We start from the raw sequence: 17,252 nt of genomic DNA, 5'->3' as shown, positions 1-17,252 counted from the left end.
GTGGAGGGCCGACAGCGAGCTCAGGAGGGTCGTGGGTGGGGGAGGGAGGCTCCTGTGGCAGAACGTGTTGCAGGGCCACAAGGCGACCCGCCGACCTGAGTCCCCCTGCGGGCGCCAGCGCAAGTGCCCAGGTCCCCTGCGGGACTCCTTGGTGGCCTCCTTCTTTGGACGCTGCAGTTGCCATGAGAACAGTTGGGAATTAACGGGAATCAGACCGGCCACTAACCCTTCTAGGGCCCATCCCATCCTTTCAGCTGAACGCTTCTGGCAGGTGTGGGCCTGGCATTTCTTCACAGCTGAGACTTTTTAACTCTCTTTTTCATGAGTCTGTCCTTCAGGCTTTGTAAGAAACCGCGCAGGGCTTGGCGGCGGGATGAGAAGGGAGAGGGTAATACCTAGAAATAAGAGCTTCAGACAGGGCTAGGCAGAAGGTAAGGTGGCCTCTGCCATCTCAGGTCAGTGAGAGGGCATACTGGAAGGCCTCGTGGAGTGGGAAAGCAGTGCTGCTGTTGAGACTAGTCCCAGGATTGGGCCCAAGAACTGAGCCCCGGGCGCCACATCATGATGGCTGTCGAAGGGTCAACCATTACCAGCCGGATCAAGAACCTTCTGCGATCCCCGTCCATCAAATTACGCAGGAGTAAGGCAGGAAACCGGCGAGAGGACCTCAGCTCCAAGGTGAGTCCTAGTATTGGGAACCAGCCCTTTCCTCCCCTTCCCTCCTCTGCTATTTGTATGTCTTTTACCTTGCTCTTTCCTGGGAAAGAGGAGAACTAGAAAAGCTCATTTCATGTTGGCTTGAAAGGCCCAGGTGTGCCCATCTCTGCCCCTCAAGAAAGGAGTGATTTGGTTTTAGATTAAAGGGAAAAGAGCATGCTGAGATTCATCCATGAAAAGAGAACACAAGGAAGGCAACATGGGTTCAATTGTGGCCACACTACAAACTAAGTCTGTGCTTGGGGAAGCCAGTTGATATGTTATGACTCAGTTTCCCTTCTTGGAAGAGGATAGTGGGACCATATACCCTGTGAAGGGCTGAGCTGTCACTACTTGTAGCCACAAGTGTTAGTGTCACAGCTGGGGTTATATAAGGCAGTGGTAGCAGAAGGAAATATGCTAAAACATCTAATGGGAGGAATTGGCTTGGTGAATACTCTTGGCTGGGGTCAAAACAAACTTATTTGTCTCTTTAAGAGACCTGAATTAATTTAACTGGAGCTTCTTGGCTTCTTAGGAATGATAACATGCAAGGGGCCAAATATCTGCCAGCCATGCAATTCTAGTTTGCCCGTGAACGTTGCTCATTGCCAAAAGCCACATCCCACCCTGCTGCCTCAGTCCTCAGAGAACAAGTCCCTCTCCATCCCCTCACCTGTTTGGGTGTTGTTTTTTACACTTTCTTCAACTTTGTAAAGCCCCACAGGTTTGGGAATACAGAAGTAGACTAAATTTATTTAATCTCTGAGGAAACCTAGGGCCTTGTTCCCACAGGATCAGATTAGACGATTGTGTCGTATTAGCAGCCTGTGAACACAGTAGCCTTGTGTGGTGCAGGAATGCTATAGGGAGAGGCATTTGAGACAGCAGCATTTTGCTGCCTTGCCTATCTCTCTTCGGAAATAAGTAAAACCAATGAGGAATGACTGAGAATGCTAATGTACAGCATGGCAGAGTTCCGGGAGGACTTAGCTTAGATCCCTGTCCCTTAGCAGAACCTTAGTTGGATTTGGTCAGAAGGTAAACACCTTTCCTGTGTATTTCATCAGGAATCAAAATTGGCTACAGGGGTCCACCGCTGTGGAAATAGTGTCTCTTCCAAAGGCCCTTTTTCTTTTTTCTTTCTTTTTTTTTTTTTTTTTGGTCATTTTTGGCTGCCCTGCGGCATATGGAGCTCCCAGGCCAGGGATTAGATTGGAGCCACAGTCTTGACCTAAGCGACAGCTGCAGAAATGCCAGGTCCCTAACCCACTGTGCCAGGCCAGGAATCAAACCCTTGTCCCAGTGGCAACCAAGTCACCGCCGATCCTGTTGCACCACAGGAGGAACAATCATTGTTCATAGTCTCCAGAGGCAGGAGAATGAGACTGAAACATAGACACTGACTTAGATTTGGCTCTGTTCACTTGTTTGTTTTGTTGGATCCTTTTTAGAATTGTAAGCTTTCATATTTTGGGCTGGTGACTTGGCAACGATCAGTGCTTTAGAGCCATATTCTCATATCTTTGGCCTCTTTTTCTGACCAAGAATGGTGTAGATAATAGAAATGTGTGACAGGTGTTTAAGCTTCAGTATTAATACTTACTGTAATTTTGGTCTGGAATCCAGAAGATACGATCACCATTCTCTACAATTTGCCACGTCATTCACCATTAACACATTCAACAGACTTTATTGTGTGCTTATTATGTGTAAAATCAGTGATGAATAAAACATTATCCTTGCCATCAAAGACCTTGTGGCTAGTCAGACATGTAAACAAATAATTACAACATGGTGTGGTAAGTGCTGTCCTAGAAGTATGTGTAAAGCTGTTAATGGAACACAGGGAAAGGAACCTAAATCAGCTTATGGGAATTAGGAAAAAAAAAAAAAAAAAAAACAGAGGAAGGGATGAGTCCTGAGGCAAGAGAAGAGAAGAATCTCTCCAGGAAAACAGTGAAAAGGGGAATCCTTGGCATCACCATTAAACATCCCTGCTTCAAATAGGAATTCAGTGCCTCAGACTCTTTAAATGGCTTTGTTTGTCCTAGAGCTGTGAATGAAGGAAATACTTAGCTGAAGTTAAATGACCCTTGAATAGTCTGACAGAGCAAGAGTCCTGGTGCCTATCTTTAGCACCCCAAAGTAGTAACTGCCTTTGTGTGCCTGGAACCTTGCAGGTGCCTCACACTCCTTATTGGAGACTATCTAAGATGATTCTAAAAGCCAGCTTGGTTACTTCTGTGGTGTGGGTTTGATCCCTGGCCTGGGAACTTCTGCATGCAGTGGGCTTGGCCAAAAAAAGAAAAAAATAAAAATTAAAAAAAAAAAAGATAAAACCTGTCTCATGGTAAGCAACATAAGACCTGGTATAGAAGGCACTGTGAGTTGCTCTAATACGTGGTAGCTGTGGATAATCATGATAACAGAGAGCTTGTGATTCATCAATAACTAACTCTGGAACAAAATTTGAAGACCAAAAGACACATGCTTTTTGTGGGGTGGGCAAAGAAGGAAGTGACAGAGGGCCTTTATACAGCTCTTACCTCATATGGCCTGCTACTTTTAATCATAACTCTTCCTTCTGTCTGAAGTAGCCTTTTTTCCAAACTCTCCATTTATTTTTAGATCCACCTCTATATTTATTGGAGCCACAAGGACTTCTCTGACTTGCCACGCTACCTTGGAACCAAACTCTAATTGTTCTTTTATGTATGTCTTCATTTCTTAAGATCAGGGGCCATGTTCTTTGTTTCCTTTACATCACACTGCTTAGTACAGTGCCAAGTATGCAGTAAATACCAAATGAGTAAATCAATGAGAACAATTTAAAGATGTCAGATGTAGTGAGGATAAACATGTAATTCCAGAAGACCAGCAAATGGTCAGGAGAAGTTTGTGACTTCTTTAGAAGAGAAATCAAAAGTAGGAATAATATAATATTTTTAAAAAGGATTTCCCTTCATGGCTCAGCGGAAACAAATCTGACTAGTATCCATGGATGCAGGTTTGATCCCTGGCCTTGCTCAGTGGGTTAAGAATCCGATGTTGCCGTGAGCTGTGATATAGGTGGCAGATACGGCTCAGATCTGGTGCTGCTGTGACTGTGGCATAGGCTGGTGGCTGCAGCCCTGATTCAGCCCCTAGCCTGGGAACCTCCATATGCCATAAATGTGGCCCTAAAAAGACAAATATATATATATATACATATATATATATGTATATATATATGTATAAAGGAATAGTGATGCAGCCTATTTGGTTGCGAATGGCCTTAGAGAGAAGGGAAATACATATATGCAGAAAGAAGTGCTTGTTAAAGGCTTTTTAATTCAGGAGAGACCAGTTTAAAATACGGTTAAAATATGGCTAAAAGCCGAAGTGAGAGCCTGTAGAAACTGGGATTTAAGTTATTAGAGAGAGTAGATGAGAGCTGGGATTTTTATCAAATTTTCTCAAAGGGAGGGAAGTCTCTGCGGTGTAATAGAATTGGAAGAGACTAATTTGAGGTTTTATGCCAGATCTGCTGAGTCTTGATGAAGCATAACTCAAAGTTATCAGTTGTAAACACCCTTCAACTTCAAATCCTGTGCAATTGTCAGTTCTTTCTCTCATCTCAGTTGAGGCTGTGTTGTCCTTAGGAAGCAACTGTGTGTGCTTTTGGTAGCTGACCCTCCCCCTCTTAAAGTTTCTGAAGGATTTTTATGTGGAAGGAACTGGGTTGTTTTTCATTTTAACAAAGGACAGAAATGGACCAAAGCTGAGCAGGCAAGATTTAAGTTAGGGATACAAAAGCATTGCCTGTGCTGAGGCGTTGTTAGCTTTTGAAAAAGTCAGTGAAGGAGCTTTTGAAATCATCTTCCTCGTTAATAGCCACTGATCCAATCTGAGTAATATGTTATCTCTTTGGAAACAGTGGGCAAGGTGACTGTAACTTTCTTTTTTCTGGTTCTCAGTTTTTATAAGTCTAACTCATTCCCCTTCATTTTTTCCCCCAAATTTTTCTCCTGCCTGCCTGATTTTATAGCGATGCTTTGAGTCTTTTAATATGTGGCTTTAAGAAGAGTTTGTGGGAGTTCTCTTTGGCACAGTGGGTTAAAGATCCAGAGTTATCACTGCAGCAGGCTTGGGTTGCTTGGGTTCAGTCCCTGGCCCAGGCACATCCATGTGATGCAGGTATAGCCAAAAAAACTTTGTGCAGGTGAGTTTCATAGAGGAGAAAAAACTGACAGTAATATAATTTCAGCTTTTGCTTACTGTTTGAGCTCAGGTATTAGACTCTCTCTCTTTTTTTTTTTAAGGGCTGCACCTGTGGCATATGGAAGTTCCCAGGCTAGGGGTCGAATGGGAGCTACAGCTGCTGGCCTACGCCACAGCCACAACAACCTGGGATCTGAGCCACATCTGTGACCTACACCACAGCTCATGGCAACGCCATATCTTTAATCCAACTGAGGGAGGCCAGGGATCAAACCTACATCCTCATGGATCCTGGTCGGGTTTGTTAACCACTGAGCGACGAAGGGAACTCCAGGTATTAGACTCTTTATTAGACTTATTATTCTGCCTATTTGGTAGTGGGGAGTCATATTCATTTTCAAAGTGTTTATGGATCACTGACTCTAGCTTGATGGTGCTCAACTAGGGGGAGGAGTCAGGAGGGCAGTGAGACATTAGAATACCTGTGCAACATTTAAGAAATACACATTCCAGCGTTCCTCTTGTGGCTCAGTGGGCTAAGAACCAGATGTAGCATCTGCGAGGATGCAGGTTTGATCCCTCGCCTCACTCAGTGGGTTAAGGATTTGGTGTTGCTGCAAGCTGTGGTGTAGTTTGCCAATGGGGCTTGGATCCAGTAGGATCAGCAGGAATTTCCCTTGGGGGCAGGGATAGGAAACTTTATGATAATATCCCTGAGTCCTGGCCAGCTTTTTATGTCACCGTTCCACTACCCACTGTCCTTGGGACTCATAGGAACCAGGAGTTTTTAGTGTTGAACACACACTCTCTGGGCTCTCCACCTAGAATAGATGACCGAGAGTAGAGATCTCTGTGGCTAGCAGCCCTGCCCCTCACCTGCCTTTGCAAATGAACTTGGGCAAGTTTTTGTTGAGTTTCCTATCTCTGATGTATTCTTCAGTTAAGGCTTGTGAAGTGTCTTGAGATCCTCAGAACAGGTGGTGTACAATGAAAAGTGTGAGGTGTTCTGGTCTTGTCCCTTTGATCTCCATTTCCTTCTCCTTCCGGTGCCTGCAGCTGCCCTCAGCCTTCAAAGTGAGTCTCACTGGAGAGAGAGAATTCTTCTCTTCCCCAGCCCAGCACCTCTTGCTTCGCTGTCTAAAATAGCTCAGCTTCTTCAGGCTTTAAGTTGTCTTGCAAAGCATCCCCTCGTGTACTTGGCCTCACTCATTTCAGAGTCTAACAGCATTGCTGCTGTCCAAGTTTCTTTTACCTCTCTCAGCTTGCAATTTAGGGCAAGTTTCCCCTGTAGGATCGAAGAGCCACTGTCTTATTTCTTGCCAGTATTTTGAATGTCTTTGGAGCCATTGGTATTTCTTTGACCTCACTTCTCTCTTCCATTTGTTATCTGTGTATTTTCATTTCTTTTCTTTTCTTTCTTTTTTCTTTTTCTTTTTTTTTAACCTTTTTTTGCCACACTCTAGGCAAATGAAAGTTTCTGGGCCAGGGATCAAATCTGAGCTTCTTCTGCAACCTACACCACTGCTAAAGCCATGTTGGATCCTGAACCCACTGCACTGAGCTGGGGACCAAAGAGGCAATGCCACAGAGACAAGCTGGATCATTAACCTGCTGTGCCACAGCCGGAAGTCCTCGTCTCTTGACTAACGAGAAAACATTCCTTAGAAATGAGGCTTCAACCTAATCTCTATAACTTCTCTATAACTTCAACTACTGAGTCTAAAGTTGGACTTGTGGCTGTTATCACTGCCCCTTTGTTTGGAATACAGTCTAGGCTTGAAATTTGGGACTATGTTTTTTCAAACTAAGTTTCCCTGGGAAAACGGTCTGTCCCGCTGTTGTTCTCAGAGTATCTGTTAGTTTTTACTTCATGTCCAGACTGCTGTGTTGGTAGAGGAAAAAAGCTTCAGTGTTGTCAGTGGGGTTTGTTATACTATGCATCATATTCCCACTGCTGCACACTAAACCTCTCCTCTGGGCTCCATTGTTTAGTTGCAGGACAGGGCCAGGTTTTATATCAGCTTCCTTTTTACAGCAGTTCTCAGTAGAGGTATGGAGTGAAAGCTGCCCCCTTGTTTGGAAGTTTATTGAATCAGGTCCACAAAAGTGGATTTTACTTTAACTTCTGTTCCCCTTTAAAAGGGGGAGGGTGGTTGGGGAGGGCAAGAAGTAAAAAGTTAGTGTCAGAGATTGGGCAGTGTAGATCTTTAGGGTTGGTATTTTTGGTTGTTCAGATTTTCCAAATCTTGGTTTCCTTCCTCCCAACAGTTATCTCAGCAAGTCCACAGGGCTTCTTAATTGGCTACCGCATTTTTCTCTGGTTTTGAAGGATACTTCCAGAAGAATAAATTCACAATGTGGATATCTCCTCTTAGACTTTTAGGGAGTCAATTCCACCCTCTCTCATTTTATCACAGAGAATGTTTGTAATGCTTTGCTTTCCTAGTCTATAAAACAGTCTCTCTTTTTAGATTAGATTTTAAGTTTATGCACCTTATCTCTCCCCCTAAACCTGGAGTAGAGCTGTAGATATTTCTCCTTCTCTGTCCCTTCATTCATAGTTGAGGTTTAAATATACTGGAAAATCTTGGAACAACACTTTGTGAAACCAAATGGCTGTTCCCCCCCACCCCCAACTTAGTCACATTCTCTTTTGGAGGAATCCTGAGAAGGAATTCGTATGTTCATCTGGATTTGAGGATTGCTTCTCGTGCTGAGCCTACTACAGTTTCTGACTTCCCATCCTAGTTCTTCTCTGTCCTTGCGATCTCTGTTCCTTTAGTGGTGCTTCTGGTCTTCTCCCTGTGAGTTCAGATGACCCATTAAAGGTGCTGGCACTTAAAAACAAAACTTAAAAAAAATGTATGAAGTAAAACAGACATTGAAAAGTTTGAGATTTAATAATATAACCTTGCATTGTGAATAATTATGATTGCTCATGTAATTACCACCCAAATCAACAGAGAACACTGCCAAGGTGTTGGTAGTTTGTTTGTTCGTTCCTTTCTTTCTTTCTTTTTCTTTTTTGGTTGCCCTGTGGCATGTGGAGTAGTTCCCAGGCCAGGGATCAGATACAAGTTATTGTTGCAACCTATAGCTGCAGCAACACTGGATCCTTAACCCACTGTGCCGGACCAGGGATCCCACTGCTGATCCAGTTGTGCCACAGTGGGAACTCTGGTGTGGATAGTTTCTGAAGGATATGATGCTAATGGTGTCATTAGGCTGAAGTGTTTTTCTTATGTAATTAAGATCATTTTATGTTGGAGTTCTCGTTGTGGCTCAGTGGTTAACGAATCCGACTAGGAACCATGAGGTTGTGGGTTTGATCCCTGGCCTTGCTCAGTGTGTTAAGGATCCGGCGTTGCAGTGAGCTGTGGTGTAGGTCGCAGATGCGGCTCAGATCCCACGTTGCTGTGGCTGTGGCGTAGGCCAGTGGCTACAGCTCCAATTAGACCCCTACCCTGGGAACCTCCATGTGCTGTGGGAGCGGCCCCAGAAAAGACAAAAAAAAAAAAAAATATATATATATATATCATTTTATTGTTAAAAATTAAAATACCCAAGGATTCGATCTTGACTATTTGTTCTCTTACCTTTCAAGTTTCTTCTTTTCCCGTGCATTGTAGATTTGTGCCATTTAGCATTTCCAGATGGTATGCTTATTGAAACCACCCCTTTCCAACCTTTGTTATCAGTGTTTCCTGACCTAATCTTACTCTCCAGATAATACTAGAAGTAATAATAAATTGTAGTGGTAATAATGGCTAACATTTATTGAGCTTTTTGCTATGTACTGTGCTAAACATGTACACATGTTGTCTCATTTAAGTTTCTTTTCTTTCTTTCTTTCTTTTTTTTTTCTTTTTAGTTCCCAGGCTAGGGGCCTTGTCAGAGCTACAGCTGCTGGCCTACGCCACAGCCACAGCAACTCAGGATCCAAGCCTCATCTGAGACCTACACCACAGCTCGTGGCAATGCTGGATCCTTAACCCACTGAGTGAGGCCAGGAATCAAACCCATATCCTCATGGATCCCGGTTGGGTTGGTTACCGCTGAGCCACGAGAGGAACTCCCTCATTTAAGTTTCACACCACCCTCCTTTAGGTATTGTTACTATCCTCACTTTGAACTCAGAAAACTGATGCTAAGACAGGTTGTTATATAGTCAGTAGGCGACTGAGCTGGGATTCAGACCTTGGCTGTCTTAACTCCACAGCCTATTCTTGCTCTTTATCCTGTACTCCTCCCAGGGAGTCTTCATGCGCAAAACATAACACTGAGCACAGAAGTATACCTGGTGTTGCTGTAGCCAAGAATCATAGCTGTAGTCAGCTTGGAAGAGGGCAGTACCTTAAAAAACAACAACAACAGCCTTTTCTCCCAGTGGTCCCCATAAAATTTAGTTTGATGAACTTCTCAGACTGTTATTTTAGGACCATCATTCAGTAACCTTTGTCCCTCTCCATCCTTGCTCCTCTTCCCACTCCCAACTTCAGATTGCCTGAACTGTATCCTCACCTCTTGTCCTGTGGTACCATTAGGAACCATACAGCTTGTGGTTCTGTGGGTACATGAATATCAAGTTGACAGGGCACAGCTGTGTGGTTCCAGATGACCATAAGCCACAAGCAGTTGTTGCTTCTCTCTTAGGGCTGGAGCGAGGTAGAGGAGTGAAGTGGAGGCCAACAGGTGCCTTGGTTGTTTTTGTGCGTGGGTATCTTGGGGCTTTCAGTTATTCTGCTCTTAGGTGGTGATGGTGTAGCTAACAGCCCTGACTGCTTACTATTGCTGCCCACCCCAAAGCCCTCCCTCTTTACCCCTATCTTTGTTACCTCTGAGACTGTTCCTACATACAACTGACCTTGCCTTTGAAGCTGTGGAGAGTTGCTGAGTTAAAACACCTATTTTAGAAACTGAATCTAAAATGCCCTTTGCAGGGACTGACCCGGATGATGACAGTTGGGGTTCAGTGAACATGAAAATGAGCAAAAATTAGGTCATATGCCCACCTGACTCTGTTGGGCTGGGCTAGCTCCACGGTATTCCTTGAACAAGTGCCTTGATTCCTCTGATCTCAGATTTGTATTATTTTGATTTTTTTCCTCACATAGGCAACAATGATAACATTGGTGCAGAAGCATGGGATCTTAATACGTGCTTTCCTGCAGCTGCCCCAGTTAGTCCTGAGGAAAGGAAGCCCAAAGCTAGTTTGCGATCATGGGGGAGGATCTTGGAGCATTCTCTGAAACCTTGACTCTTGCCATCGCTCAGCTACTGCCTAGAGAAAAGCAAGCAGCTGCTTGTCAGGACTAAGCATGCAGCAGGCAGGCTGCAGGCTTGCCTCCACTACCCTGATACTATTGGTCAGCTTCTGTTTGGAAAAGAACAGTATCTTTGTACACCATGATGGTTTTCATATGACATAATAACCTGCTGCTGACTTTTCTAAACATGGCCTTTGATGGTCCTTCTTTCCCCAGGCTGCTTCCTTCCCCAGGCGTTCTTGAGAGGCTTCCACAGCAGCTGTGGAAGAGACTTTCCCTCTTGGTAAACCCAGAACTGGCTAGTGAACAAGGGGCTTCTAAGAGTTAAGGTACAGGCAGATTAGTGGGCAGGGGCAAGAGGCCAGTGGTCTTGTTAAATGCCGGCTGAGATTCAGACCCACCCTGAGACTATTTTACTACTAGGCTCCCAAGTGATGCCCCTGCTGCTCTTCCCTGGGCCTTACTTTCAAGTAGCCGTGCTGCACACGTGTGCATGCGTGTGTGCATGCGTGCATGTGTGCGTGTGTGTGGAGAGGGGGCTGCAGGACAACTTCCTCACTTCTGAGGGAACTGGTTTCTCTCTCATTTGTAAAACTAGAATGCTGATGGATTCCTCCCAGGGCTGTTCTAAGAGTTAAATGAGATTTAATGAATGTGAAAGCACATTGTCAGATCTAAATAGGTTGACAGCTATTATGAGGTTGCTGATATTATGTCCATAGATTTTTTTTTTTTTTTAGAATACCCAGGAATTTTCTTCTGATTTGCTGGCAAGATTTTATTCAAGTTTCCATTTGTGAGAAGTCCTTTTTTTTTTGCAGGTTCAGCTTTTTCTGTTCCAACATTTAATTATCCTCCCTGTGCAGTTTTTTTTTGTGACCTATCTTCACATTTTTCTTGCCAATATTAACTTGTATCAACTATACTTTAACTACTGGCTAAAAGAAAAGCTTAGCAAAATTTTTTTTTATGTGTATAATATTTTTTTTCCATTATAGCTGGTTTACTTTTTTGTTTGTTTTTTACTTTTTAGGGCTGCACCCGTGGCATATGGAAGTTCCCAGGCCAGGGGTCTAATTGGAGCTACAGCTGCCGGCCTATGCCAGCAAATATTTTTTGATATTAACTACTGTGTAATTTATTTCAGGGCTATGGATATGATTTTTGGCAATTAAAAAAGTCAAACCTGGGAACCAGTAGTGGGAGGAGTCCGAATTTACTGTGTCTGGGGTAATAAGCATGCTTTTTAACAGCAGTAGCTTCTCTAGAAATAGATATAACTTTTTTCTTCTTTGCGGGCTAATTAATTTATATTGGGAAATAATTCGGGAAGTGAATTAGTCTTAGAGCTTCCTCTCAGACTAAGAATTTAAGGCAGAGTGAAAATATGTTAATTTTATAACTGATCATTTTAAGTTTCTAATGTAACAAGAGTGAAATGTTCTATTTCAATAACGTTTGCTTAAGGAAAATATATGTGAAGATTTGGCGAAAAGAAGAAACAAGTGTATTTGTACCCTTTTACTGTTGGTGAAACAGACATTGATCTAACCTTTTTAGAGGACAACTTGGTAATAACCATTAGAAGAAAATTTTACGTAGTCATATCTTTAATCTAACAGTTATAATTCTGGATCTTAATCTATGCAAACATTCACACAACACAAAAGTGTATACAACTGAATTTCGGTGTGAGGGGGTGTTACTCACAATAGTGAAAGCTTTGAAGTAATCCAAGTCACCGTTACTGGAAAATTGGTATGCATCCATCAAATGAAATACTCTGTACTCACTGAAAAGAATGAGGTCAATCAGGAGTTCCCGTCGTGGCGCAGTGGTTAACGAATCCGACTAGGAACCATGAGGTTGCAGGTTCGATCCCTGCCCTTGCTCAATGGGTTAAGGATCCGGCGTTGCCGTGAGCTGTGGTGTAGGTCGCAGACGTGGCTCAGATCTTGCGTTGCTGTGGCTCTGGTGTAGGCCAGTGGCTACAGCTCCGATTGGACCCCTAGCCTGGGAACCTCCATATGCCGCAGGAGTGGCCCAAGAAATAGCAAAAAAGACAAAAAAAGAAAAAAAAAAAAGAATGAGGTCAATCTATATACACTCACATGAAAGGGTATATGAGATCTATTAAGTGACAAAATGCAAACTGTATAACAGTTTTTATGTTCATGATTATATTTTGTTAAAACACGTATGTTAGTATATGTGTAGAAAAAATTGTGAAGCTATAAATACCAAACTGTTGTTAAAATTGGTTACCTCAGGGAGGGATAGTAGACGACGGTGGACATTCACTGTCTACATTTCTATATTTCTGTAATGTTGGAATTTTTTACAATGAGTCTGTATTATTTTTGTAAGTAGTAAAAAAAAATAAAGATAAAAGTCTCTCCAATTTAAGCATGTATATTTCATATTTAAATCTGAAATGTTTAAATTTTAAAATCTGTATACCCAGTTTATTAAAGTAGTTATGTACAAATGTTAGAAGATATATCTGGTATAATGAGCTTTGGGGTTTTTTAATAATAATAGGACATAAAAATGTTCTCTCACAGATTCATTATTAATGTCTTGAATTTGACAATTCATTTCTGATATTTTCAAAAATATTTCCTTGGTTAGCTTTGGAAAATAAAATACTTTTTTATGCTTTCTGATTTTCTGAAATACATGTGCTTTCTGAGAAAATTTCTTTGTACAATGTAAAGAAGCATAAAGAAGAAAAAGGTCATTCATAATTCTAACATCCAGAATAACTGCATAGCTGCATCCATTTCTGATTTAAAAGGACTGATAAAGCTCTTTTTAAACAACAGTGTTGTTACTTTTGTTAAACAAATTATCTCTTTTTAGATTTACTTGTTGATTATGATCCAAGTCAGATTTATGAAGAGCTATGCTATGTGTGTATTTACTAAAGTCAGGGATAAGACTGTTTTGTTGTAGTCATTCAAGACCCATGGATTATTCCATGCAGGCCTTCCCCAGTCTTTCTGGAAAGGCATCAAAATCCTGCCTCCTGCTCTGACTTCTAGGAATGGCTATGGTAGTTGGAGAATTCTCTAGGAGGTTAAAGAATTTACTAAGTAAGATGAACCAAAGAATATTCACAAACATTTTTAAAGTATTGAAAATAGATTTGGAGTTCCCATTGTGGCACAGTGGGTGGTTAATGAATCCGACTAGGAACTATGAGGTTGCGGGTTCGATCCCTGGCCTTGCTCAGCGGGTTAAGGATCCGGCAATTGCCCTGAGCTGTGGTGTAGGTTGCAGAGGCGGCTTGGATCCCGCGTTGCTGTGGCTGTGGCATAGGCCGGTGGCTACAGCTCCGATTGGACCCCTAGCCTGGGAACCTCCATATGCCGCAGGTGTGGCCCTAGAAAAGGCAAAAAGACAAAAAAAGAAAAAAAAAAAGAAAATAAATTTAACATATATGCTATATTAAACACTGGCCCTATGCTATAAGCATAGAATTGTATGAGACATAGCCTCTGCCTTCCAGGAGGTTATAGAGTAGCAGGAGAAATAAGATCTATAAAGAACTTCTGTACAAGCTACTGAGTAGCACATGCCTTGTGAATGATGCAGATTAAGTGCTGCTGTAAGAATACCAAGGAGAGAGGAGTCCCTTCTGGCCAGGGTGATCACAGAAGGAATCATAAGGGGTGTGATATTTGAGCTGGTTCCTGAAGAAAGGGTAGGGTTTCAGTGTGGGTGGTGGAAGGGAAGGGCATTCCAGGCAGAAGAATATAAACAAAAGCCCTGAAGCTCCTTTCCAGAATAATGAGTAATCCAGATTGACAGACACACATGATTCACATAGGAGAGTAGAAGGAAATAGAAGAAAGGCAAGGTCCACTGTCAGATGGATGCTAGGCTGAGACATCTGTAATTTATTTAGTTGTCAGTAAGAAGCCATTGAAAGTTTTTGAGCAAGGGAGTGACACGATCGTACTATGGAAAGATTATTCTGGTGGGTGAGGGAGGGGAGGACAGGGTCTTTAGTAAAGAAATTGATTAGAAGGCCATCGCCATATCCAGGAATGTGGTGCTCAAGGCCTCAACCAGGGTGTTGGCATTAGGAGTGGAAAGGAAGTGAGCACTTTATAGAGAACAGGTTGAAGAGAACTTCCTTCTTCTAGGAGAGCCTCAAGGCACAAGTTGGCGTGATTGCAGGGGCACCGAGAGTCCTCTCCACCCCCCTTGTTGTCCCAGAACACACATTCACTTGGCACACTTAGTCCAGATAAGGAACAGTTAGTAGTCTCTCTGGTTACAAAGTTTGGAAACCTTGAAATTAAGGAATCTCAGGCAGGAGTTCCCACTGTGGCACAGTGGGTTAAGAACCTGACTGCAGCATCTCAAGTCACTACAGAGGCATGGGTTCGATCCCCAGCCAGTGCAGTGGTTCAAAGGATCTGGCATTGCCACAGGTGCAACAGAGGTGGCTGCTTCTACTCAGATTCAGTCCCTGGCCTGGAAACTTCCTTATGCCGTGAGTGAGGCCATGAAGAAAAGAAAAGAAAACTCAGGCATATAGAGTTGGTGCATAAGGAAGAATGAGACCCTTCTTGATGATCAGACTTTGAGGTCATAAAGCTTTGCTTGTGGTTCTGGTCTTGCTGTAGCAAGGACTGACCTTGGAGAGGAAACAGTTTTTTTTTCCCCTTTATTCTGGTTGCTAAAATTGAGGTGTCTCCTGTCCTTGCCTTTCTGATAACTGGAAGAGAAAGGGAGAGTAGGAGTACCCTGCTCGGTACCAGGCACTGTGTTGTTAAAGCTGCTCTTTGGACTTGGGCACCTGCTGTTGGTTGTATTATAATTGAGTCCTTTGCTAGAGGCCCTTCACCCCCTCTCTTCTGGTCTGAGATCTGATGCCATCCTTACCTCTTCCTCCATCTGCACACGAAATCAGATTCCCCTGCTTCTGACACTGTAATGCCAGTTGCCTTGGAAATGGTGTCAACTGTCCATATTGACTGTAGTTTCTAATGCCAGCTGGATGTGGGCAAGCTCTGACCATGTGGGATACTCTGACACTGGAAGACCCTCTGTTCCTCTTTCTCTGCAACCGTCTAAGTGAGAGGAGGTCAAAACCCACTTTTAGACCCATTTAAGCTACTGATCAGGCCTGCTATTTAAAAAAAAAAAAATTAATGCAAGCTGGAGAAAGCTCCATTGCCCCTCTGCTGCTCTGTGCCCTTTGCCTTCTCTGTTGGTTCTCAGACTTGTCCCTGATGCCTCCACAATGCCATGGTGACTTCCCCTTGTACTGTTTCAGAAACTGCAACATTCTGGTGGTTTAGGAGAACCTGAGCTCCCTCCTTGGTCACCATGATTTCTGGAGCCAGACGCACCTAGTTCTGAATCCTGGCTCTTCTTCCACTCACTGCTTACCTGATTCCATCGGGAAAATGGATGTAGTACTAGTCCTTCATAAAATTGTCAAAAGAGTATTAAATGAGATGATCTTATAAAGTGTTTAGCACAGTTCTTGGCACAGAGTACACATTCAGCAAGTGGTAGCTGTTGGAGCTGTAGTGAGTCTCTCTCTGCCCAAGAACCTTTGCAGTCCATGGGTCTGGGTATTCCTTTTTTTTTTTTTTTTTTGGCCGTACCTGTGGCATGTAAAATTTCCTGGGCCACAGATTGAACCCGTGCCACAGCAGTGACCTGATCCACAGCAGTGACAATGCTGGATCCTTAACCTGCTGATCCAGGGTCTGGGTATTCTTCGAGGAATACTCAGAACACTGTTTTCTCCCCAGTCCCCTGGGGCGTTGAAATTTGGAAATAAAAAGGCAAAATACTTTAATCAAATAGTTCTCCACTTGATTAATCACTTGAACCACCTGGAGAGAGATTTAGTATGCAGATTCTTGAACCCTACTCTGTAGGCTGCTGATTCGAAGTCTTACATAAGCAGGGGATGGGGATAGGGTGGGGATTGCTATCTGAAAAAACCTTGTTAAATCCTCTGAGTAATTCTATTGATGGGCCGGGATTGGGAACCTCTGGGGCTTCTGGCTGAGGGATCTGTAAAGTCACCTCTTCCCAAGCAGCAGCAGACTCACCTTCCTTAGAAACTGAGGCTGTTTTTTTGTTTATTTGTTTGTTTGTTTGTTTTAAGTTTTATTGAAGTATAGTTAATTTACCAGGTTGGGATAATTTCTGCTGTACAACAAAGTGACCCAGTTCTACATATACACATATCCATTCTCTCTCAGATTCTTTTCCCACATAGATTATTGCAGAATATTGGGTAGAGTTCTCTCTGCTACCCAACAGGTCCCCTTTGGCCATATACCTCAGTGTGTATGTGCCAATGCTGAGGCTGTTTTAATCCCAGCACTGCCAAACTGGCTTAACTCCAGCTAATCTTGAACTCTTGGTGAGGGAGCTTGTTTTTTCAGTCATACTGGAACTTACTTGTTTCTGGAGGCTTTATGGTATAGACAGAACTTTAAATCAGCCAGATTGGGCTAGAGACCAGCAGAGTGGAGAGGCCAGGTCTGTACTACAGTCTCGGAGTGGCTATTGCATCCCTTCCTACCTCTGATCAGATGGCACGTTGGACTCTGAAGGAGCAGGAGTGAGTGAGCTTGGGCATGATAACCTCCCACCCCCACCCCAGGGCTGGTCACTGGTCTCTGCCCAGCTGGCTAAGTCTTTGCACAAAGCCTGCTGGCCTTGGGCTTCCTTTGTGGCTTTTGCATAAGTGGCAATTCTCAAAATCTGGTGGAGAGTCTGCTTTGTGAGATGAGAGTGTAGTGTGTGGGCAAGAGACAAGCATAGTTATTCTTAACCTGCGGGAAGGGAGGGAAAGGCGGAGAGGGCTCTGCCTGGGACAGGTCTGTGGCATGCTTGTTGATAGAAATAGCAAGCCTGTAGTTTGTCTGGAATGACTTATAACTCAGGTATTTATAACTTGTATTGAGTGGGATTGAGAAGTGGAGAAAGGGACAAGGGGGATGAAAGGAACTGGTGGCAACAAAACATGGCAACTGAAACAGAGATTGGCTTCCTCCCAGTTGCTGGGGTTTCTTTACAAGTTTGAGGTCAGCTACATCCTAGATG

The 17,252-nt window shown here is 43.3% G+C and overlaps 1 protein-coding gene across 3 annotated transcripts in view; it reads left to right on the top strand.

Annotated features, from left to right (window-relative positions):
- MAPKBP1 (mitogen-activated protein kinase binding protein 1) overlaps positions 1-17,252 on the top strand; it is a 55,262-nt gene that overhangs the window by 362 nt on the left and 37,648 nt on the right. For all 3 annotated transcript variants that reach the window (XM_047766648.1, XM_047766647.1, XM_047766646.1), the window contains exon 2: positions 456-678. In XM_047766648.1, the coding sequence (XP_047622604.1) occupies positions 562-678 (117 nt within the window). In that variant the 5' untranslated portion in view covers positions 456-561. The remainder of the gene's footprint in view (positions 1-455; positions 679-17,252) is intronic.

Source organism: Phacochoerus africanus, chromosome 2 (assembly GCF_016906955.1).
Source record: "Phacochoerus africanus isolate WHEZ1 chromosome 2, ROS_Pafr_v1, whole genome shotgun sequence".
Taxonomy (NCBI): Eukaryota; Metazoa; Chordata; class Mammalia; order Artiodactyla; family Suidae; genus Phacochoerus; species Phacochoerus africanus.
Note: the sequence above shows the minus strand (reverse complement) of the source record. Positions and strands in the feature narration are given on the sequence as shown.